The 25,037-nt window shown below is 43.5% G+C and overlaps 1 protein-coding gene across 1 annotated transcript; it reads right to left on the bottom strand.

Moving 5' to 3' along the window:
• Window positions 1-4,007: 4,007 nt before the first annotated feature.
• On the bottom strand, window positions 4,008-24,384 carry LOC118390204 (sestrin-3-like). Its single transcript, XM_035780542.2, has 10 exons — window positions 24,064-24,384; window positions 15,550-15,615; window positions 15,044-15,244; window positions 8,747-8,929; window positions 8,319-8,552; window positions 8,020-8,167; window positions 7,795-7,913; window positions 7,020-7,210; window positions 6,660-6,804; window positions 4,008-5,931 (listed from the first exon to the last, which is right to left on the bottom strand). The coding sequence occupies exons 1-10, from the start codon at window positions 24,139-24,141 to the stop codon at window positions 5,845-5,847; spliced, it is 1,452 nt and encodes a 483-aa protein (XP_035636435.1). The 5' UTR covers window positions 24,142-24,384; the 3' UTR covers window positions 4,008-5,844.
• Between the last annotated feature and the right edge of the window lie 653 nt (window positions 24,385-25,037).

Genomic DNA, 25,037 nt, shown 5'->3' with positions numbered 1-25,037 from the left:
GGGGTGAGAAGGATTACTTTATCCTATCCTAGGTATTCCTTAAAGAGGTGGGGTTTCAGGTGTCTCCGGAAGGTGGTGATTGACTCCGCTGTCCTGGCGTCGTGAGGGAGTGTGTTCCACCATTGGGGAGCCAGAGCAGCGAACAGTTTTGACTGGGCTGAGCGGGAACTGTACTTCCTCAGTGGTAGGGAGGCGAGCAGGCCAGAGGTGGATGAACGCAGTGCCCTTGTTTGGGTGTAGGGCCTGATCAGAGCCTGGAGGTACTGAGGTGCCGTTCCCCTCACAGCTCCGTAGGCAAGCACCATGGTCTTGTAGCGGATGCGAGCTTCAACTGGAAGCCAGTGGAGAGAGCGGAGGAGCGGGGTGACGTGAGAGAACTTGGGAAGGTTGAACACCAGACGGGCTGCGGCGTTCTGGATGAGTTGTAGGGGTTTAATGGCACAGGCAGGGAGCCCAGCCAACAGCGAGTTGCAGTAATCCAGACGGGAGATGACAAGTGCCTGGATTAGGACCTGCGCCGCTTCCTGTGTGAGGCAGGGTCGTACTCTGCGGATGTTGTAGAGCATGAACCTACAGGAACGGGCCACCGCCTTGATGTTAGTTGAGAACGACAGGGTGTTGTCCAGGATCACGCCAAGGTTCTTAGCGCTCTGGGAGGAGGACACAATGGAGTTGTCAACCGTGATGGCGAGATCATGGAACGGGCAGTCCTTCCCCGGGAGGAAGAGCAGCTCCGTCTTGCCGAGGTTCAGCTTGAGGTGGTGATCCGTCATCCACACTGATATGTCTGCCAGACATGCAGAGATGCGATTCGCCACCTGGTCATCAGAAGGGGGAAAGGAGAAGATTAATTGTGTGTCGTCTGCATAGCAATGATAGGAGAGACCATGTGAGGTTATGACAGAGCCAAGTGACTTGGTGTATAGCGAGAATAGGAGAGGGCCTAGAACAGAGCCCTGGGGGACACCAGTGGTGAGAGCGCGTGGTGAGGAGACTCTCGATTCTCGCCACCCCACCTGGTAGGAGCGACCTGTCAGGTAGGACGCAATCCAAGCGTGGGCCGCGCCGGAGATGCCCAACTCGGAGAGGGTGGAGAGGAGGATCTGATGGTTCACAGTATCGAAGGCAGCCGATAGGTCTAGAAGGATGAGAGCAGAGGAGAGAGAGTTAGCTTTAGCAGTGCGGAGCGCCTCCGTGATACAGAGAAGAGCAGTCTCAGTTGAATGACTAGTCTTGAAACTGACTGATTTGGATCAAGAAGGTCATTCTGAGAGAGATAGCGGGAGAGCTGGCCAAGGACGGCACGTTCAAGAGTTTTGGAGAGAAAAGAAAGAAGGGATACTGGTCTGTAGTTGTTGACATCGGAGGGATCGAGTGTAGGTTTTTTCAGAAGGGGTGCAACTCTCGCTCTCTTGAAGACGGAAGGGACGTAGCCAGTGGTCAGGGATGAGTTGATGAGCGAGGTGAGGTAAGGGAGAAGGTCTCCGGAAATGGTCTGGAGAAGAGAGGAGGGGATAGGGTCGAGCGGGCAGGTTGTTGGGCGGCCGGCCGTCACAAGACGCGAGATTTCATCTGGAGAGAGAGGGGAGAAAGATAAAAAAAAAACTAAAAAAAAGTATCAAAAGTAAATGTAATTGCTAAAACATACTTAAGTATCAATCATTTAAAATCCCTTATATTAAGCAAAGCAGAGGGCACCATTTTTAAAAAATGTATGGATAGCCAGGGGCACACTCAGACTTTATTTACAAAAATGCATTTGTGTTTAGTGAGTTTGCCAGACCGGAGGCAGTAAGGATAGCCACGTGTTCTCTTGATTATGTGCTTGAATTTGATCATTTTCCTGTTCTGCTAAGCATTCAAAAGTGTAACGAGTACTTTTGGTTGTCAAGGAAAATATGGAGTAAAAAGTAAAAAAAAAAAAAAAAAGTAAAAAGTACAATGTTTTCCTTATGAATGTAATGAAGTAAAAGTAGTCAAAAATATAAATAGTAAAGTACAGATACCCCAAAAAAACTACTTAAGTAGTACTTTAAAGTATTTTTACTTAAGTACTTTACACCACTGCACAGTTTTTCGATCTCAAGAATGAGAAAGGGCTTTCCTCACCACCTTAAATAAGCATGCCCCATTCAAAGATTGTAGAACTAAGAACGGATATAGCCCTTGGTTCACCCCAGACTTGACTGCCCTTGACTAGCACAAAAACATCCTGTGGCGTTCTGCATTAGTATCGAATAGCCCCCGCGATATGCAACTTTTCAGGGAAGTCAAGAACCAATATACTCAGTCAGTTAGGAAAGGTAAGGCTATCTTTTTCAAACAGAAATGTGCATCCTGTAGCACTAATTCCATGAAGAAAGTCCATGGAGAATAAGAGTACATCCTCCCAGCTGCCCACTGTGCAGCCATCTTCATCAACCTGGCCAAGGCTTTTGACTCTGTCAATCACCTCATTCTTATTGGCAGACTCAATAGCCTTGGCTTCTCAAATGACTGCCTCGCCTGGTTCACCAACTACTTCTCAGATAGAGTTCAGTGTGTCAAATCGGAGGGCCTGTTGACCTCTGGCAGTCTCTATGGGGGTACAACAGGGTTACATTTTCTCTGTAATATATCAATGATGTCGCTCTTGCTGCTGGTGATTCTCTGATCCACCTCTACGCAGACGACACCATTCTGTATACTTCTGGCCCTTCTTTGGACACTTTGCTAACAAACCTCAAATTGAGCTTCAACGCCATACAACACTGCTTCCGTGGCCTCCAATTGCTTTTAAATGCTAGTAAAACTAAGTGCATGCTCTTCAACCGATTGCTGCCCGAACCCTCCCGGCCGACTAGCATCACTACTCTGGACGGTTCTGACTTAGAATATGTGGACAACTACAAATACCTAGGTGTGTCTGGATAGACTGTAAACTCTCCTTCCAGACTCACATTAAGCATCTCCAATCCAAAATCAAATCTAAAATCTGCTTCCTATTTCGCAAAAAAAGCCTCCTTCACTCATGCTACCAAACATACCCTCGTAAAACTGACTATCCTACCGATCCTTGACTTCGGCGATGTCATTTACAAAATAGCCTCCAACACTCTACTCAGCAAACTGTATGTAGTCTATCACAGTGCCATCAGTTTTGTCACCAAAGCCCCATATACTACCTACCACTGCAACCTGTATGCTCTTGTTGGCTGGCCCTCACTACATATTTGTCGCCAAACCCACTGGCTCCAGGTCATCTATAAGTCTTTCCTTGGCAAATCCCTGCCTTATCTCAGCTCACTGGTCACCATAGCAGCACCCACCCGTAGCACACGCTCCAGCAGGTATATCTCACTGATCATCCCAAAAGCCAACACCGCCTTTCCTTCCAGTTCTCTGCTGCTAATGACTGGAACGAACTGCAAAAATCTCTGAAGCTGGAGTCTTATATCTCCCTCTTTAAGCATCAGTTGTCAGAGCAGCTTACTGATCACTGTACCTGTACACAGCCAATCTGTAAATAGCCCACCCAACTACCTCATCCCCATATTATTACTTACCCTCTTGCACCCCAGTATCTCTACTTGCACATCATCATCTATCACTCCAGTATAAATGCTAAATTGTAATTATTTTCACCTCTATGGCCTATTTATTACCTTACCTCCCTACTCTTCTACATTTGCACACACTGTACATAGATTTTTCTATTATGTTATTGACTGCACGTTTGTTTATGTGAACTCTGTGTTGTTGTTTTTGTCGCACTTGCTTTATTGCTTTATCATTTATCATTTATCATTCATTGCTTTATCTTGGCCAGGTTGCAGTTGTAAATGAGAACTTGTTCTCAACTGGCCTACCTGGTTAAATAAAGGTGAAATAAAAAATAAATAAAAAACATTTTTATGATATTAAAATGTTGACTGATGAAACAGATTTGATATGTAGCACACATACCGGTATCATACATCAAGTTACCAGGATGCATGTTGATGAATCAAATAAACAGAACACATATGTACATGTATTTCTTAACTTCTTTATTGTTTTTTTATTTCCTTACAGGCACTGTGTGAAATATCGTTTCAGTTGTACAGTTTTTATTTTAGTTGTTTTAATTGAAAAATTACAATGTGGCTTTGATAAAGAAGAAACGACCTCCCGACAATCTTGAAGCACAATCTCGCTAAGAGAAACAAAAGTGCAGCTTTAACTCTCAGACCAGTAGATTATCATTTTGTAAAGTTTAGACAACTCAGCTTCCATCTTCATTGGTTATAATTCAAATGATACATTACCTAATTGTTCTTGTTAATACAAGCTGTTTATCCCCCCAATTAAAACACCTTAAAAATATAAGGTAGGTTGGCAAACAGTAAATAGTACTTTGGTGAATGGCATCTGAGTTCACAGAGATATGTTTAAAGAATTTGATCAATACATCTAAACTATCTAAACCTTCACACAAATGGGGGGAGGGGTGCTAATATTGAACACATTTCGCATCTGAGACATACAATGCAATGTCTTAATATTTGAGAAAGATTAGAGAGAAGAGAGCGAGGATTTAAGGAAATAAACATTTCTTGCATATTTCCAACTGGGAATTACCAACGTTCCAACGTGCAGACACAAATGTGCAAAGAGCAACAATCATTCACAAAAGCACCATGACTTTTCCAACCCTACACTGATAAAGAAATAAGCATCAAATAAATGCTGGTGAGACTCAAACTTAACAGTGCAAATTTTAGGGTTAGGCATTTGCACGCGGTGATAATTCAAAACAAAAGCAAAGAGCACATTCCCAGCACTACTGTAGCTTATCTCAGTTCTGAAATGTACTGTACTTCCTAATGGAATACACCTTTTTTATTTTAAATGTCTCATGGATCTAACATCTGTACTGTACACTGCATCTTTGGTAGAAATATAGACAAATAGGCAATATGAATGTCTTTACAGACCATTTTAGAAACATTTGGCACAGAAATGTCACAAAAAGGATGAGAGAGGGAAAGCAATAAAAAAAATCATACAATTGCTGATAATGTTGCTTGTGCACTCCCTGCTGTGATACAGTCTCTATTAGGACATATATTGCAGAGAAATCATTCTCAATAAATATTTGAATTAGCCTAATTTATCGACAAAGTTCTAAATAGACTGAAAAGCATAAGTATTCTGTCACAGCCTTTTAAGTTGCAATAAATATATAATAAAAAAAGGTAAGAAGAATGAAGACCATATTGCACTTTTTGTGTGCCACAAAAGGGCTTGTTCTGTCAATCAGATAACCTTCTAATCTTGTTTCTGATATTGGTGGGTCTGTCTCAAATCAAGGCATTCCATTCAGAGGTATACTCTTGTGTAACACTGTTTCTGGCTATTCAGTATCCTCCTTAGAGCTGGAGTTCAGTACTTTATGAGGTTGCTTGGATAAACAATTTCCAGAAGTGAGTCATGAACTCCAACCACTCCACTGCATGTCACTGAAGCCAAACTGCCATTATGATTTTGACAAAGGAGGATAATAATAGTCAGTCATGTGCACCCGTTTTCACTTGCATACACTCACAATAGGACTTCCTTCATCTTCACAAACTTCCTCTTTACAAGGGCATTACGCTAAAAAGACCTTAAAGTCCCCACCCGACCACACAGTAGGAGGCCAGTTTTAGAGTCATGTGCCTGGTAGAGAGACAGTCTTCTGGTTTCAAGAGGCCTCGTTCCTGGAGCTGTGGAAAGGGGAAGGCCAGTGGTGGTGTTGGGGGAGGTGGGGTGATGAGGACTGTAGAGGGCTGGGGTTTTCTATTGGTCAGTCGGAGAAAGACAACCCGCTGTGGTCGGTCAGGGTCAGGTCATGTAGCGTGTGATGGCGCGCAGGGTGTATAGCAGTTCTGCCTGCATCCTGGCCTCCATTAGGAGTAGGTTCACATGGACCTGGACCGGGAAGGGAGGCTGAGGATTAACATACCATACACACTATAACACAGTACAGTTACTTTATATAACTGGCATGGCATGGCCTGCATTATGGACAGCCACTGATCTGTAAAATGGATATGCATTTACAGAAAATAGGCTACAAAAGACATCTCACTGAGTCTCATATGTAAACGTAGTGAGAGATTTGGTTCAGACAATACTTTTTAATGGGGGCCAAAGAAAAAGCTGTTTGTACAGACATGATAATTACTAACTAAAGTGAATGCTGCTGTCCTCATTACGTCAGAGATGAGATGTTTGTTCCAGGTCGTCTTGACATGAGCTTTAAGAACAAGACAATGACCCTTCTACCCTGCTGGTCCTAATGATACACGCTGTAACTTTCTCGTCTTTCATCTCTTTCAGCCCAGTCAGATTCCAACAGGGGGCCTCTCTGCAGAACAACCCAAACACAATAACAGCATGTTCCTGCGGCCAAGAGCTTCATTTTCTTCAGCTCTGCTCAATAGTCCTAGTGTACTCATGAGCCAAAGCCTCCTGCACAAACACAATCAAACAGCATGACCAGTCCTGCCCCTGAACTCTGGCCTATTTACAAAAACATATCAGGATTCACAATCTCATTTTTTGTGGCTGTGGACGGTGGAATGCTTGATTGCAAAGAATACAAACAACATAAGAATATGCCCTCTCACGAACACAAGCATTGACAGTTTTCTAACCTTCTCGGAGTGGCGGAACTGGCACCAGTAGCTGTCGTACATGCGGCGAGTGGTCCTCTCTGGATAACATGTTACCGTCTTTATATAGACCTTCAGACTGCGTTCCAATAGCTGATTCACCTCCCCATAGTCATAGTCATCATACCTGCAGACAGGACATCAAATAAATCACACTATCAGACTGGAGCATCACTTTACTGTCTACTAGGCCATTTATACTGTACTTCAGGGACTATTCTAGGGCTTCAACAATCACACTAATTTATATATAATAATTATCCCACTAACTTGACACTAAGTGTCCACACTTGATAGTGCATGAGAAGTGTATGTGACTGAGGATAGAAGGCGCTGTCTTACCTGATGCCATACATGCAGTGCACGTAGTTGAAGAGTGCACGTCGGAGCATGGTGGTGTCCACGTCCTCGTGACTGGCCATGTTGTAGTAGGTTAGGTCACACGCTGTTCGGAACTTGTCATCCAGCAGCAGACCAATGTCTGAGTACAGCCTGTTGACCAGAGAGAAACCATGGTCCTCCCACGAGTAGTCCTACAGGCAGACACACGGACAGACGGACAGACAGGCAGGGCAGGGCAAGGCAAGGCAAGGCAGGGCAGGGCAGGGCAGGGCAGGGCAGGGCAAGGCAAGGCAAGGCAAGGCAAGGCAAGGCAAGGCAAGGCAGGGCAGGGCAGGGCAGGGCAGGGCAGGGCAGGGCAGGGCAAGGCAGGGCAGGGCAAGGCAGGGCAAGGCAGGGCAGGGCAGGGCAGGGCAGGGCAGGGCAGGGCAAGGCAAGGCAAGGCAAGGCAAGGCAAGGCAAGGCAAGGCAGGGCAAGGCAGGGCAGGGCAGGGCAGGGCAAGGCAGGGCAAGGCAGGGCAAGGCAAGGCAAGGCAGGGCAAGGCAGGGCAGGGCAGGGCAGGGCAAGGCAAGGCAAGGCAGGGCAAGGCAAGGCAAGGCAAGGCAAGGCAAGGCAAGGCAAGGCAAGGCAAGGCAAGGCAAGGCAAGGCAAGGCAGGGCAAGGCAGGGCAGGGCAGGGCGGCACATTTAGGTGTTAAGTGACTGTTAAATCTATAGATCTTGCACTTATGGTATGATAGTGTAATTTACATTAATTTGATCTATAATTATCCCCCACCTGTGCTCTAAATGTTGGTGGGTTGTCCTCTCCGTGTCGAGCAAAGTGCTGGTACCCAAAGGTGGCATCCTCTACAAACCGAGACACTTTGGATGTGGGCATCACCTCATCCTTCATATCTGCAGTCACATTGGAGATGTATTATAATCAGTCATGACTTCACTGACAGGTTTACATTAGTACTCAGTGAGAAACAGACAACAGGAAAAGGTGTGGTAGCAGTACCCCCAGAGCCCACCAGGAGGCTCTCTTTCTTCTCTTTCTCGAAGCGTGTGGCCATCTCCTCCTGCGAGGCCTCATCCTCCTCTCTCTCCTCCTGCAGCCTCTTCATTCTGTCCATCAGTGCCTCTAACTCACTGACCGAGTCTGTGGTCTGAAAAACACACAACAAACCAGAACTCTATTAATGTGACAATAGAGTCACACATACTTAGATACATTTCCAACACAATCCCTCCAAACACACATAGCTAAATCAACTCAGTAAAGCATAGATCAACAGTAAGTCATGCATGTCATTTCACCACGGGGCTGGTGTTGCTGAGGTCTCGGTCCAGGTGATGGTCGCTGGCCAAGTCACATGTACAGTAGTCACTGATGTAAACGGACTGGAAGCCATTGGCATTCTGTGGATCCACCTGGGGGTTGATACCACTGCCAAACACAAAGCTGGCCAGGGAATGGAAATGGGCCAATATGACCACAGCATGGACCAGCTCTGCCAAAGACCAACTGTGCTCCCCTGTTTTCACCAAGTTCTGAGGTAGAGGGAGGAGAGAAAAACGTTTAGTGGGATTATTATTATTATTATAGTTACTTAATGTGCGAGTATGTGGATCAAAGTCATGCATACATGTGTGTGTTAATGAATAGATATAGATATACATTGTACGTGCATATGTAGATCATGTACTTGAATATGAGCATGTTTTATGCACGTCTGTGTTCTAACCTGAATGTGCTCTTTGGTGATGAGCCAGGGCCTGTGTGCTAGGATCTTGTTGATCTCGTTGAGGTTCCTCAGTCTCTGAGGGGCGTACTGTAGACCCTTCAGCCAGTCTAGACACATCCCCATCCTGTAGAACTCACGCACATGCAGAGACACCAGGAAGGAACACTGGTGACGCGCTGCAGCCTGGAGACACAGAGAGGTTTTATATTTACATGAATTCTAGCTCACTGTGAAAACTCTTCCTTCACTGTATCTGTTTATTACTGTCTAAACTGTCTTTATATTAATGTTCTATATACCTGTCTTCTGGGTAGCACTGTATTTGACAATCCAGTTTTAGCTGGCATTCAGCAAGTACTACATTGTACAAAGTGTTGCTTGTTGCAAAGAATTTCTCAAAAAACAAAACTGTCATCAGTATGCAATTATTATTTTACTATGTAATGTCTAAGTAAATAAGCAGACTGTAATATAAAGCATGAATATTTTCTGTAAAATGCATGACCTTTAAATTAACGTTTTACAGTATATGCATATTGTATTTGTCTAAATTCTAAACATGAACTATTTTACTCTGTACAATAAATGTTTCCACATGGTTCTTTAACACTGCATTGCATTCAGCTGTTCCTTATGACATAATATACGGTGTCTTTAAGAGTGAGAGGGCTGACTTTGACCTAGTTGTGGAGGGGCCACATCAGGAAGAGAGTGAGTTGGAAGTGGGCTGGGGTAGGGGTCGGGGGGTTGGGAGGACCATCTGAGTTTGCTACCAAAGATACACAGGTGTGGAGGCCTGTGTGTCTGAGCACAGGGCAAACACTGCCCTGCTTAATGTCTCCACTAACTCTTCTCTCTACTAGCTACAGAAGCGTCCTCAGTCCAGCACCCCACAGGGTCATCTCAGTGCTGAGGCAAAACTTTTAACATCATACGGAAAACATCATCCGTCACTCCGGGAAAGAGCCATTGGTTGTTATGGAAATGGTTCATTAGAGAAATATGAATATGGGTCAGCAGGAGATTTGTGTTAGGTAGGTCTCCTGAGCAGGGAGAGGGAGGCTCTAAGGGAGGATGTGTATATGCCGGAGACATTTTCTCCCAGCTTAGCTTGACCTTTGACCTGTCCCGTTCCATGCAACTGCAGGTAGAAGCTGCCCGTAGGATCAGCTTACCAAATCAAATCAAATTTGATTTGTCACATACACATGGTTAGCAGATGTTAATGCGAGTGCAGCAAAATGCTTGTGCTTCTAGTTCCGACAATGCAGTAATAACCAACAAGTAATCTAGCTAACAATTCCAAAACTACTACCTTATAGACACAAGTGTAAGGGGATAAAGAATATGTACATAAATATATATGAATGAGTGATGGTACAGAGCGGCATGGGCAAGATACAGTAGATGGTATTGAGTGCAGTATATACATATGAGATGAGTATGTAAACAAAGTGGCATAGTTAAAGTGGCTAGTGATACATGTATTACATAAAGATGCAGTAGATGATATAGAGTACAGTATATACATATACATATGAGATGAATAATGTAGGGTATGTAAACATTATATTAGGTAGCATTGTTTAATGTGGCTAGTGATATATTTTACATCATTTCCCATCAATTCCCATTATTAAAGTGGCTGGAGTTGAGTCAGTGTTTTGGCAGCAGCCACGCAATGTTAGTGGTGGCTGTTTAACAGTCTGATGGCCTTGAGATAGAAGCTGTTTTTCAGTCTCTCGGTCCCAGCTTTGATGCACCTGTACTGACCTCGCCTTCTGGATGATAGCGGGGTGAACAGGCAGTGGCTCGGGTGGTTGTTGTTCTTTATGGCCTTCCTGTGACATCGGGTGGTGTAGGTGTCCTGGAGGGCAGGTAGTTTGCCCCCGGTGATGCGTTGTGCAGACCTCACTACCCTCTGGAGAGCCTTACGGTTGTGGGCGGAGCAGTTGCCGTACCAGGCGGTGATACAGCCCGACAGGATGCTCTCGATTGTGCATCTGTAGAAGTTTGTGAGTGCTTTTGGTGACAAGCCGAATTTCTTCAGCCTCCTGAGGTTGAAGAGGCGCTGCTGCGTCGCCTTCACGACGCTGTCAGTGTGAGTGGACCAATTCAGTTTGTCTGTGATGTGTACGCCGAGGAACTTAAAACTTACTACCCTCTCCACTACTGTTACATCGATGTGGATAGGGGGGTGTTCCCTCTGCTGTTTCCTGAAGTCCACAATCATCTCCTTAGTTTTGTTGACGTTGAGTGTGAGGTTATTTTCCTGACACCACACTCAGAGGGCCCTCACCTCCTCCCTGTAGGCCGTCTCGTCATTGTTGGTAATCAAGCCTACCACTGTTGTGTCGCCGCAAACTTGATGATTGAGTTGGAGGCGTGCGTGGCCACGCAGTCGTGGGTGAACAGGGAGTACAGGAGAGGGCTCAGAACGCACCCTTGTGGGGCCCCAGTGTTGAGGATCAGCAGGGTGGAGATGTTGTTGCCTACCCTCACCACCTGGGGGCGGCCCGTCAGGAAGTCCAGTACCCAGTTGACCCAGGGTCTCGAGCTTGATGACGAGCTTGGAGGGCACTATGGTGTTAAATGCCGAGCTGTAGTCGATGAACAGCATTCTCACATAGGTATTCCTCTTGTCCAGATGGGTTAGGGCAGTGTGCAGTGTGGTTGAGATTGTATCGTCTGTGGACCTATTTGGGCGGTAAGCAAATTGGAGTGGGTCTAGGGTGTCAGGTAGGGTGGAGGTGATATGGTCCTTGACTAGTCTCTCAAAGCACTTCATGATGACGGAAGTGAGTGCACGGGGCGGTAGTCGTTTGGCTCAGTTACCTTAGCTTTCTTGGGAACAGGAACAATGGTGGCCCTCTTGAAGCATGTGGGAACAACAGACTGTGATAGGGATTGATTGAATATGTCCATAAACACACCAGCCAGCTGGTCTGCGCATGCTCTGAGGGCGCGGCTGGGGATGCCGTCTGGGCCTGCAGCCTTGCGAGGGTTGACACGTTTAAATGTTTTCCTCACGTCGGCTGCAGTGAAGGAGAGTCCGCATGTTTTAGTTGCGACCCGTGTCAGTGGCACTGTGTTGTCCTCAAAGCGGGCAAAAAAGTTATTTAGTCTGCCTGGGAGCAAGACATCCTGGTCCGTGACGGGGCTGGTTTTCTTTTTGTAATCTGTGATTGACTGTAGACCCTGCCACATACCTCTTGTGTCTGAGCCGTTGAATTGAGATTCTACTTTGTCTCTATACTGACATTTAGCTTGTTTGATTGCCTTGCGGAGGGAATAGTTACACTGTTTGTATTCGGTCACGTTTCCGGTCACCTTGCCCTGATTAAAAGCAGTGGTTCGCGCTTTCAGTTTCACGCGAATGCTGCCATCAATCCACAGTTTCTGGTTTGGGAATGTTTTAATCGTTGCTATGGGAACGTCATCTTCAACGCACGTTCTAATGAACTCGCTCACCGAATCAGCGTATTCGTCAATGTTGTTGTCTGACGCGATACGAAACATATCCCAGTCCACGTGAAGGAAGCAGTCTTGGAGTGTGGAATCAGATTGGTCGGACCAGCGTTGAACAGACCACAGCGCGGGAGCTTCTTGTTTTAGTTTCTGTCTGTAGGCAGGGATCAACAAAATGGAGTCGTGGTCAGCTTTTCCGAAAGGAGAGCGGGGCAGGGTCTTATATGCGTCGCGGAAGTTAGAAAAGCAATGATCCAAGGTTTTTCCAGCCCTGGTTGCGCAATCGCTATGCTGATAAATTTTAGGGAGTCTTGTTTTCAGATTAGCCTTGTTAAAATCCCCAGCTACAATGAATGCAGCCTCCGGATATATGGATTCCAGTTTGCAAAGAGTCAAATAAAGTTAGTTCAGAGCCATCGATGTGTCTGCATGGGGGGGAATATATACGGCTGTGATTATAATCGAAGAGAATTCCCTTGGTAGATAATGCGGTCGACATTTGATTGTGAGGAATTCTAAATCAGGTGAACAGAAGGACTTCCTGTATGTTGTTGTGGCCACACCACGTCACGTTAACCATAAAGCATACGCCCCCACCCCTCTTCTTACCAGAAAGATGTTTGTTTCTGTCGGCGCGATGCGTGGAGAAACCAGCTGGATGCACCGACTCCGATAGAGTCTCTCCAGTGAGCCATGTTTCCGTGAAGCAAAGAACGTTACAGTCTCTGATGTCCCTCTGGAATGCTACCCTTGCTCGGATTCCATCAACCTTGTTGTCAAGAGACTGGACATTGGCGAGAAGAATGCTAGGGAGTGGTGCACTATGTGCCCTTCTCCGGAGTCTGACCAGAAGACCGCTCCGTTTCCCCCTTTTACGAAGTCGTTTTTTTGGGTCGCCGGCTGGGATCCATTCCGTTGTCCTGGGTGAAAGGCAGAGCACAGGATCCGCTTCGCGAAAGTCATATTCTTGGTCGTACTGATGGTGAGTTGACGCTGCTCTTATGTTCAGTAGTTCTTCTCGACTGTATATAATGAAACCTAAGATGACCTGGGGTACCAATGTAAGAAATAACATGTAAAAAAACAAAAAAAACTTACCACCATTCCCAACCTCAACCCTTACAGGGAACAACAGCTGCGTTGGAAATGGCACTCTATATATAGTACACTCCTTTAGGGCTCTGGTGTAAATATTTGTATGAACATAAGATTCAACAACTAAGACATAAACTGAACAAGATCCACAGACATGTGACTAACAGAAATTGAATGTGTCCCTGAATGAAGGGGGGGGGGGGGTCAAAATTAAAACTAACAGTCAGTATCTGGTGTGGCCACCAGCTGCATTAAGTACTGCAGTGCATCTCCTCCTCATGGACTGCACCAGATTTGCCATTTATTGCTGTGAGATGTTACCCCACTCTTCCACCAAGGAACCTGCAAGTTCTCAGACATTTCTGGGGCTGAATGGACCTAGCCCTCACCCTCCGTTCCAACAGGTCCCAGACGTGCTCAATGGGATTGAGATCCAGGCTCTTCGCTGGCCATGGCAGAACACTGACATTCCTGTCTTACAGGAAATCACGCACAGAACGAGCAGTATGACTGGTGGCATTGTCATGCTGGAGGGACATGTCAGGATGAGCCTGCAGGAAGGGTACCACTGAGGGAGGAGGATGTCCTCCATGTAACACACAGCATTGAGATTGCCTGCAATGACAACAAGCTCAGTCCGATGATCCAATGAAACACCGGCCCAGACCATGACGGACCCTCCATCTCCAAAATGATCCTGCTCCAGACTACAGGCCTCGGTGTAATGCTCATTCCTTCAAAGATAAACGTGAATCCGACCATCACCCCTGGTGAGACAAAACCGCGACTCGTTAGTGAAGAGCACTTTTTGCCAGTCCTGTCTGGTCCAGCGACGGTGAGTTTGTGCCCGTAGGCAACGCTGTTGCCGGTGATGTCTGGTAAGGCCCTGCCTTACAACAGGCCTACAAGCCCTCAATCCAGCCTCTCTCCGCCTATTGCGGACAGTCTGAGCACTGATGGAGGGATTGTGCGTTCCTGGTGTAAATCGGGCAGTTGTTGTTGCTATCCTGTACCTGCCCCACAGGTGTGATGTTTGGATGTACTGATCCTGTGCAGTTGTTGTTATAGGTGGTCTGCCACTGCGAGGATGATCAGCTGTCTGTCCTGTCTCCCTGTAGCGCTGTCTTAGGCGTCTCACAGTACGGACATTGAAATTTACTGCCCTGGCCACATCTGCAGTCCTCATGCCTCCTTGCAGCATGCTTCAGGCACGTTCAATTTTTGTTTGTTTTTCAGAGTCAGTAGAAAGGCCTCTTTAGTGTCCTAAGTTTTCATAACTGTGACCTTAATTGCCTACCGTCTGTAAGCTGTTAGTGTCTTAACAGTTCTACAGGTGCATGTTCATTGTTTTTGGTTCATTGAACCAGCATGGGAAACCCTTCACAATGAAGATCTGTGAAGTTATTTGGATTTTTACGAATGATCTTTGAAAGACAGGGTCCTGAAAAAGGGACGTTTCTTTTTTTGCTGAGTTTAGGTTTTTCACCTACTGTACCCATTTACTGTAATGTTAAATTTTTCATATTAACTATCAACCGATTCTGTATTTGTATCCACTACAGTGCACATAAAATAAATAACATTTTCCTTAAAAAAAACTTTTTGTGTGATTTTAAAATTTTTAAAAAACATAAAGAAATATGAATTGTCGGGTCTCAGAAGAATAGGGAAATAGGATGTAATTTCAAACACACCCAATGACAATCTCTAGGTTCATCCTATACCAGTGTTTACCATGACGGCAATGTAGTGTCGGCAGTGGAGAGGCAGGGGGCCGTCCATCCTCAGCAGGTAGAACTGGCTACGCAGGAAGGACTCCAGGTAGTGGGGGTGCAGTCCCATCACCTGGGTCAGATGGTCCACGTGGCCTGACAGAGAGTAGGCCTCGGCCAGGATCTGCTCTGTTTGGGGGTCCACCTGGGACGCCTCCACAATCTGGACCCAGGGAGGAGGGTTGGGGGGAGGGGTCAGGCAGGACAGGGAAGAGAGGGGTTTCAGTCAGGCATTGTGTATTGAACCATTTTACAGTAAAGCTGCTGCTGCTGTAATCTGAAATCTGGTTTATACCTTTGAGTTCAAGGCAAAGATAAAGGTGGGAAGATAAAGACATGGGGGGGAAAGCGAGAGATTAAACGGAAGTGACAGAGGGAGAGGGAGAGGGAGAGGGAGAGAGAGAGAGAGAGAGAGACAGGGCAGGACAGGGGAAATATAGCCTCAAGGCACAGAAAGTATTTTCTCACCTCCGCTTTTGGAATGAAGGCACTGGGTCCACTGGAGAAGGGTCGCGGCACCCTGACTCCTTTCTCCTGAGACAAGACAAGAGCGGCAGAGAGGGAAACTGGGTTAGCTAAGGAACTATACAACACAAGGAGCTTAGATGTACAACCCCACTTTTGGCACAACCTAAATTAACTCTCAGCTATGTTGGCAAACACAAGAAAAAAACATCAAATTAAAAGATAAAAAGAGGGCATGTATAGAAGTGAGGTTTGATATGTAACAGCCAGGCCTTTGTGTGTCAGTCCGTTTGCTCAGAGGTAAAGTAACCCCCTCCTCCTGTTATCTGTTGAGATGAGCAAACAGCCTGTGCACACATGAGCCAGGGAACATGGCCTGGGCAGAGAAAAGGACGGTAGATTTATGGTTCACATCGTCTTTTATGCGTGTGTGTGTGAGTGGGTGTTGAAATGCACATTTATGTTAGGACAGTACATCTATTGAAGTTAATATACTGGGAGCCTGTAGGAGAAGGATGGTAAAAATCTCTCTATAAGAGGCAGGAAGTCAGACAGGCAGGCATATAGACAGATAGGTTATATGGAGTGATCAATGCTAGGTTATATGGAGTGATCAATGCTGGGCTAAGGAGAGTAAGCCAGTCCTCCTTCAGTTACAGTTGAAATCGGAAGTTTACATACACTTAGGTTGGAGTCAGTAAAAGTCGTTTTTCAATCACTCCACAAATGTCTTGTTAACAAACTATAGTTTTGACAAGTCGGTTAGGACATCTACTTCGTGCATGACAACTCATTTCTCCAACAATTGTTTAGACAGATTATTTAACTTATAATTCACTGTATCACAATTCCAGTAGGTCAGAAGTGTACATCCACTAAGTTGACTGTGCATTTAAACAGCTTGGAAAATTCCAGAAAATGATGTAATGGCTTTAGAAGCTTCTGATAGGCAAATTGACATCATTTGAGTCAATTGGAGGTGTACCTGTGGATGTATTTCAAGGCCTACCTTCAAACTCAGTACCTCTTTGCTTGATATCATGGGAAAATCAAAAGAAATCAGCCAAGACCTCAGAAAATTTGAGACCTCAAGTCTGGTTCATCCTTGGGAGCAATTTCCAAATGCCTGAAGGTACCACGTTTATCTGTACAAACAATAGTATGCAAGTATAAACACCATGGGACCACGCAGCCGTCATACCGCTCAGGAATGAGACGTGTTCTGTCTCCTAGAGATGAACGTACTTTGGTGCGAAAAGTGAAAATCAATTCCAGAACAACAGCAAAGGACTTTGTGAAGATGCTGGAGGAAACGGGTACAAAAGTATCTATATCCACATTAGGATGAGTCCTATATCGATATAAACTGAAAGGCAGCTCATCAAGGAAGAAGCCACTGCTCCAAAACCACCATAAAAACCCAGACTACGGTTTGCAACTGCACATGGGGACAAAGATCGTACTTTTTGGAGAAATGTCCTCTGGTCTGAAGAAACAAATATAGAACTGTTTGGCCATAATGACCATTGTTATGTTTGGAGTAAAAGAACACCATCCCAACCGTGAAGTACGGGGGTGGCAACATCATGTTGTGGGGGTGCTTTGCTGCAGGAGGGACGAGTTCACTTCACAAAATAGATGGCATCATGAGGAGGAAAATGATGTGGATATATTGAAGCAACATCTCAAGACATCAGTCAGGAAGTTAAAGCTTGGTCGCAAATGGGTCTTCCAAATGGACAATGACCCCAAGCATACTTCCAAAGTTGTGGCAAAATGGCTTAAAACCTCACTAGGGTACTAGCTAGCGTCCCACCTGGCCAACATCCAATGAAATTGCAGAGCTCCAAATTCAAAAACAGAAATATTATTATAAAAATTATTATAAAAATTCATAAAACATACAAGTGTTATACATTGGTTTAAAGATTAACTTCTTGTTAATCGAACGACGGTGTCAGATTTTAAAAAGGCTTTACGGCGAAAGCATACCATGCGATTATCTGAGGACAGCACCCAGCAGACAAATCATTACAAACAGTTACCAGCCAAGTAGAGGAGTTACACAAATCAGAAATAGAGATCAAATTAATCACTTATCTTTGATGATCTTCATATAGTTGCACTCACAAGACTCCCATTTATGTTTGTTTTGTTCGATAAAGTCCCTGTTTATATCCAAAAACCTCAGTTTTGTTCACGCGTTTTGTTCAATAATCCACAGGCTCAAACGCAGTTACAGCAGGCAGACGAAAAATCCAAATAGTATCCGTAAAGTTCGTAGAAACATTTCAAACAATGTTTATAATCAATCCTCACGTTGTTATTAGCCTAAATAATCGATAATATTTCAGCCGGACAATAACGTCGTCAATATAAATGTAAACAAGAAAGGCGCACTCTCGGTCACGCGCATGAAAAATCTCTGGGACACTGTAGGGTCCACTCATTCAGAGTTGTCTTACTCTCTCATTTTTCAGAATACAAGCCTGAAACAATTTCTAAAAGACTGTTGACATCTAGTGGAAGCCATAGGAAGTGCAATTTGAGTCCTACATCAATGGATACTGTAATGGCATTCAATAGAAAACTACAAACATTAAAAAATCCCACTTCCAGGATGTATTTTTCTCAGGTTTTCGCCTGCCAAATCAGTTCTGTTATACTCACAGGCATTATTTTAACAGTTTTGGAAACTTGAGAGTTATCTATCCAAATCTACCAATTATATGCATATTCTAGCTTCTGGGCCTGAGTAGCAGGCAGTTTACTTTGGGCACGCTTTTCATCCGGAAGTGAAAATAGTGCCCCCTACAAGAGGTCGACCGATTAATTGGAATGGCCGATTAATTAGGGCCGATTTCAAGTTCATAACAATCGGAAATCTGTATTTTTGGACACCGATTTGGCCGATTAAAAAAAACAAAATTGTACACCTTTATTTCATCTTTATTTAACTAGGCAAGTCAGTTAAGAACACATTCTTATTTTCAATGACTGCCTAGGAACGGTGTGTTAACTGCCTCGTTCAGGGGCAGAACGACAGATTTTTACCTTGTCAGCTAGGGGGATTCAATTGTGCAACCTTACGGTTAACTTGTCCAACGCTCTAACAACCTACCTCTCATTGCACACGAGGAGCCTGCCTGTTACGTGAATGCAGTAGAAGCCAAGGTAAGTTGCTAGCTAGCATTAAACTTATCTTGTAGAAAACAATCAATCCATCAATCAATCATAATCACCAGTTAACTACACATGGTTGATGATATTACTAGTTTATCTAGAGTGTCCTGCGTTGCATATAATCGATGCGGTGCGTATCGTTGCTCCAATGTGTACCTAACCATAAACATCAATGCCTTTCTTAAAATCAATACACAGAAGTATATATTTTTAAACCTGCATATTTAGCTAAAAGAAATCCATATTAGCAGGCAATATTAACCAGGTGAAATTGTGTCACTTCTCTTGCGTTCATTGCACGCAGTCAGTGTATATGCAACAGTTTGGGCCGCCTAATTTGCCAGAATTTTACTTAATTATGACATAACATTGAAGGTTGTGCAATGTAACAGGAATATTTAGACTTATGGATGCCACCCGTTAGATAAAATAAAGAACGGTTCCGTATTTCACTGAAAGAATAAACGTCTTGTTTTCGTGATGATAGTTTCCGGATTCGACCATATTAATGACCTATGGTTCATTTCTGTGTGTTATTATGTTCTAACTAAGTCTATGATTTGATAGAGCAGTCTGACTGAGCGATGGTAGGCACCAGCACGTTCGTAGGCATTCATTCAAACAGCACTTTCGTGCGTTTTGCCAGCAGCTCTGCTGTTTATGACTTCAAGCCTATCAACTCCCAAGATTAGGCTGGTGTAACCGATGTGAAATGGCTAGCTAGTTAGCAGGGTGAGCGCTAATAGCGTTTCAAATGTCACTCGCTCTGAGACTTGGAGTAGTTATTACCTTGCTCTGCATGGGTAACGCTGCTTCGAGGGTGGCTGTTGTTGATGTGTTCCTAGTTCGAGCCCAGGGAGGAGCTATACTGTTACACTGGCAATACTAAAGTGCCTATAATAACATCCAATAGTCAAAGGTATATGAAATACAAATGGAATAGAGATAAATAGTCCTATAATTCCTATAATAACTACAACCTAAAACTTCTTACCTGGGAATATTGAAGACTCATGTTAAAAGGAACCACCAGCTTTCATATGTTCTCATGTTCTGAGCAAGGAACTTAAACGTTAGCTTTCTTAGATGGCACATATTGCACTTTTACTTTCTTCTCCAACACTTTGTTTTTGCATTATTTAAACCAAATTGAACATGTTTCATTATTTATTTGAGGCTAAATTGATTTTATTGATGTATTATATTAAGTTAAAAGAAGTGTTCATTCAGTATTGTTGTAATAGTCATTATTACAAATACATTGAAAAAAATTGTTTAATTTAAAAAATAAAATAAAATAAAAAATCGACCGATTTAATCGGCATCAGCTTTTTTTGGTCCTCCAATAATCGGTATCGGCGTTGAAAAATCGTAATCGTTCAACCTCTACCCCCTACCCTAGTGAAGGACAACAAAGTCTAAGTCTTGGAGTTGCCATCACAAAGCCCTGACCTCAATCCTATAGACAATTTGTGGGCAGAACTGAAAAAGCGTGTGCGAGCAATGAGGCCTACAAACCTGACTCAGTGACACCAGCTCTGTCAGGAGGAATAGGCCAAAATTCACCCAACTTATTGTGGGAAGCTTGTGGAAGGCTACCCGAAACGTTTGACCCAAGTAAAAAAAAATTAAAGACAATGCTACCAAATAATAATTGAGTGTATGTAAACTTCTGACCCACTGGGAATGTGATGAAAGAAATAAAAGCTGAAATAAATCACTCTCCGCTATTATTCTGACATTTCGCATTTTAAAAATAAAGTGGTGATCCTTACTGACCTAAGACAGGGAATTCTTACTAGGATTTAATGTCAGGATTTGTGAAAAACTGCGTTTAAATGTATTTGGCTAAGGTGTATGTAAACTTCCGACTTCAACCTTACATACATCGTCTGACCTAAATCTCTAAGAAGAGGAGAGAAAACACAGCTGTGTCTACAGGACAGTGAGAATTACATCACAAGTGGTCAAATAAGAAAAATTAACAAAATAATCTTGGTCACCCTACTTCCTTTTTAGAATTAGAACACTCATAAACACTTTACATAAAGAGAGTCAACATTCCTGACTTTTTAGTGTTTTATAAGTGTGTCACTTCAGTAATAAAAATACTTCTGCTAGAACATATAAATGGCTTGCAGGTGATATGGAGTGTGAGCTGATGCTTGGAAAATCTGCCAGCTAGGGTGTATTTTATTGTATATTCAATATACACAGAGTACAAAACATTAGGAACATGACAGACAGACCAGGTGAATCAGGTGAAAGCTATGATCCCTTATTGATTTCACTTGTTAAATCTACTTCAATCAGTGTAGATGAAGGGGAGGAAACAGGTTGAAGAAGGATTTTTAATCCTTGAGACAATTGAGACATTGAATTGCAAACACACAATCTAGAGGGTGAATAGGCAAGATAAAATATTTAAGTGTCTTTGAACGGGGTATGGTAGTAGGTGCAAGGCGTACCGGTTTGTGTCAAGAACTGCAACGCTGCTGGGTTTTTCAAGAATGGTCCACTACCCAAAGGACATCCAAAGGCACAACTGTGGGAAGCACTGGTGCCAACATGGTCCAGCATCCCTGTGGAATGCTTTCGACACCATGTAGAGTCCTTCCCCTGACGAATTGAGGTTGTTTTGATGGCAAAATGGGGGGTGCAACTCAATATTAGGAAAGTGTTCTTAATGTTTTGTACACTCAGTGTATATCAAACTAATTTATAATAACTTAGACAGTTATTTAAGCAATAATACATGAGGCCATGTGTTATGACATTTTTTACAGTGTTTACAAAGTTTATAAATTGCATGGCTGGGTAGTGGATTTGTAACAGCAGCAGCAGTAGCAGTAGTAGTAGTAGTGCGTTGCAAGGTAACGAAGTAAACGATGACACTTTTTATGAATCTATTGGCCATGTGTATGTTGTCTAGTATATCATGGGCAAGATAGGCTCTAACAATGGAAATTCCAAACCACCCGTTGTATAATAAACACTAGACTGGGGTTGTCTGTGTATTTAGCTGCCTTACAGTACATCTCCATGGTAATAATATTACATAATGGTTAAGGACCTCAAGTTCAAAGGTGGGAAGAAGGTTTATAGTACGAATGGATAACAAAGCTACATAAACAACCAAAATATACCGTAAGACACTGTAGTTCTCTATGGGTGAGAAAGTGTGTGTGTGTGTGTGTGCATGAGTGCGTGTGAGAAAGTGGTGTTTGCGTGTGCATGAGAGAGAGTCAGACAGAGACCCCTTCTCTGTTCTAGTGGCATATGTCTTGCTACATAACAGACGTTTGAATGTGCGCTCTGTCAACAGACAGGCCTTTTCCTGTGAATTTAGCTAATTGGGTTTAAGCCCTGTGACTCCCACTGCTACCGGTGACACAGACAGACCTGCCCTGGGCTGCAGACAGTTTCACCCTGGTATTAATCCCTCCCTCTTTTCCTCTCTCTCCTCCTCTCCTATCATATGTCCTCTCCACCCTCTGTCTGTCTGGCCCTTTGTGTGTGTTGGGTGATGAATGTCTGTTGTTGGGGCAACGTGGCTGATGCAGTTAACTGAGAGAGGTGGCTCCAGTAGAGAGAGGTGGCTCCAGTAGAGAGAGGTGGCTCCAGTAGAGAGAGGTGGCTCCAGTAGAGAGAGGTGGCTCCAGTAGAGAGAGGTGGCTCCAGTACCTCTCTACCTGCCTGTGCAGATTTAAAGAAGAGCCTGGACCCGTCTCTCTCTATCATCTCCATCACAAAAAGAAAATAGCCTAAAGCCAGTTTATAAAAACAACAATGCTTTTTAAAGAAAGTTGTAATTGTGGAACTAGTATGTGATAGATAAGGAATAAAGCATCAAAAACCATAATCTTACATCATAATTAATGATAGAGTATGAATTGACAGTGTCATCGCTCTCTCCGCTACTGTCATTTCCAACCAAGAGGGTTTCTGTTGAGAACAGCCTGTATGAAACCTCTTAGATTCAACCTACAAAATGAATGATCTATACTCTGCCTTTACCAGTATATTTCTATGTGATCGTGGCATTGTGTATTTACCCGTATCTATTGGTAACTGTAGACGGTAGACATAAAACACTGCTTTTTTCTGTCACTGATGTTTGTCAGGAAAGAGCGGACTCTGGTGTGCAGACAGACAAAGATGTCTCGCATTGTAATCTATGGATGTCCACTCCTCATGTTTTGTTGTTACAGGGTTGCTCCATGTCAAAAAACACAAGAAAGAGGTTTTCAACACTCACCATCTCAGATTGCTCTGAAATAGTTTCTGTTGTTGGAAACAGATAAGATTAGCATTCCTGCAACATTATTTTGTGGAAATAGAATTTGAAATTAAGCTAATTGATTGTATCCAAGTTGGCCATTTTAATTTATAGAATTCATATAAAATTCAATAAATAATATGTAGTACCTAACATCCGATTTGGCCCAAACGTTTTTCAAACAATGAGTAAGACGCGAGGAATCTAAAGAAATTGTCAAAAGTCCCCCACGGACACCCCACACTTCACGCCAATCCCACAATTAATATATAGAATCAGTTCTCTATATTTGACTAGTAGCATGGAGCTCCAGCTCAGAGTATTGTCTCTTCATCCTATTTAATATATTCTCAGTGAATTTGGTCACATTTTTTCCCCATGTTTTTTTGCATTTTCACACTTCATGTCCAAATCATCCTAATGTATCAAAAAATGTATTGTGTAACTCAATGATGCCCTGGAGATGACAGAAACGGACCTCCTCTTCTGCCTTGAGACCATCTTACGATGGATGACTCCCTATCAAAAACTGGGTCATATGTACCTAGACTAATGGCTACTAATAATAGCAGTCAGACTCAGAAAGCAGGGCACTAGAGAGAGATATCCATGTTCTTATCAAATACTGAATGACGACCATCCTGGGAAGTATATGAATCCAAATGGGTCAATCTGTTGCAGATAACTGTACATTATTAGGTTTGAGATGGTTAAACTAGGCCTAAATGGCATTACAAACGATTCTGAAGCAGTTCTATAGATGATGTTGAAATACAGAATGCAGTTGAATGCACAAGTATCAATAAGGCAAGGAGAAGACCAGTGAAAAACAATATGTTTGTTCTGCAATCTGAATCAATAGATAAAATGAAAGTATACTAGGGCCTAGGCCACTACTCTTGCAGGATCTCCGTGACATCTTCATAAGATGCAACGATATTTTATCTAAATTGGAAGGAATAATAAATAGGCCTGACAGATCACCTTGATGAAACATGATATTGGTCGACTAGTAAAAGTAACATTTGGAGAAATGAAATCAGGAAACATCTTACCTTTTTCCTTATCACCTTCTGACAGATGTTACAGATGTGAAATGGTTTGGAGGTGAAAGATTCCGCGCTGACGTTCATACTGGCTTCCACTTTAACAGTCCTAGACACCGTATTTTGAAAGGTTTTCACTGTAACGTTACTTTTTCTGTACAGTTAAATTACAGTATATCCTTCGATTGTAGGTGGGTCGGCGGTGGTGGGTTGGAGATGGGGAGACCGAAGAGCTGTTAAATTACGAAGCATTTCTCGAGAGTATTATAGGCTCCGTACTCCCCAGTCTCGCTCACCACACACAACGCCAGGCAGTTTTTGAGCGAACTTCTTCTAATTTTGCTCTGCCGAAGGTAGTCACGCCCAACAGCCAATTGCCGCCAGAGGGGTGTGTTTGCTGAACAGCAAAAATGTTCCACAAACGGAACTTTTTAATAGGCCCCAACACAACTAAAAAGTACATTGAATCCGTAACAATAAAGCAAACCATTTCAGCAATAGAAAAACTATCATATGAGTTTTGTTTGTGTCACCCAGTATAGACTAGTCTTTAGGGTTACATTGCAATAGCCTACATTTGCCATAGGTAATTTAAATTGGATAGAACATGATAGATATAATATACTCAGGTCTACAAGGTTGGTTTTACTATTAGGCTTCAGAAAGTATTCACACCCCTTGACGTTTTCCACATTTTATTGTGCTACAGCCTACATTTAAAATTGATTAAATATAGATGAATAAAAAATGAAAAGCTGAAATGTCTTGAGTCAATAAGTATTTAACAAGTCACATAATACATTGCATGGACTCACTCTGTGTGCAATAAACCTGGTTCAGTCTGATTTCCACCAGACACGGAGATTAATTCACCTTCCAGCAGGACAATAACCTAAATCACAAAGCCAAATCTACACTGGAGTTTCTTACCAAGTGAATGTTCCTGAGTAGCCAGTTGATTTAAATCTGCTTGAAAATCTATG

This window comes from Oncorhynchus keta, chromosome 11 (genome assembly GCF_023373465.1).
Source record: "Oncorhynchus keta strain PuntledgeMale-10-30-2019 chromosome 11, Oket_V2, whole genome shotgun sequence".
NCBI classification, from domain to species: domain Eukaryota; kingdom Metazoa; phylum Chordata; class Actinopteri; order Salmoniformes; family Salmonidae; genus Oncorhynchus; species Oncorhynchus keta.
The sequence above is the reverse complement of the archived record's forward strand: the minus strand, read 5'-3'. Positions and strand labels throughout refer to the sequence as shown.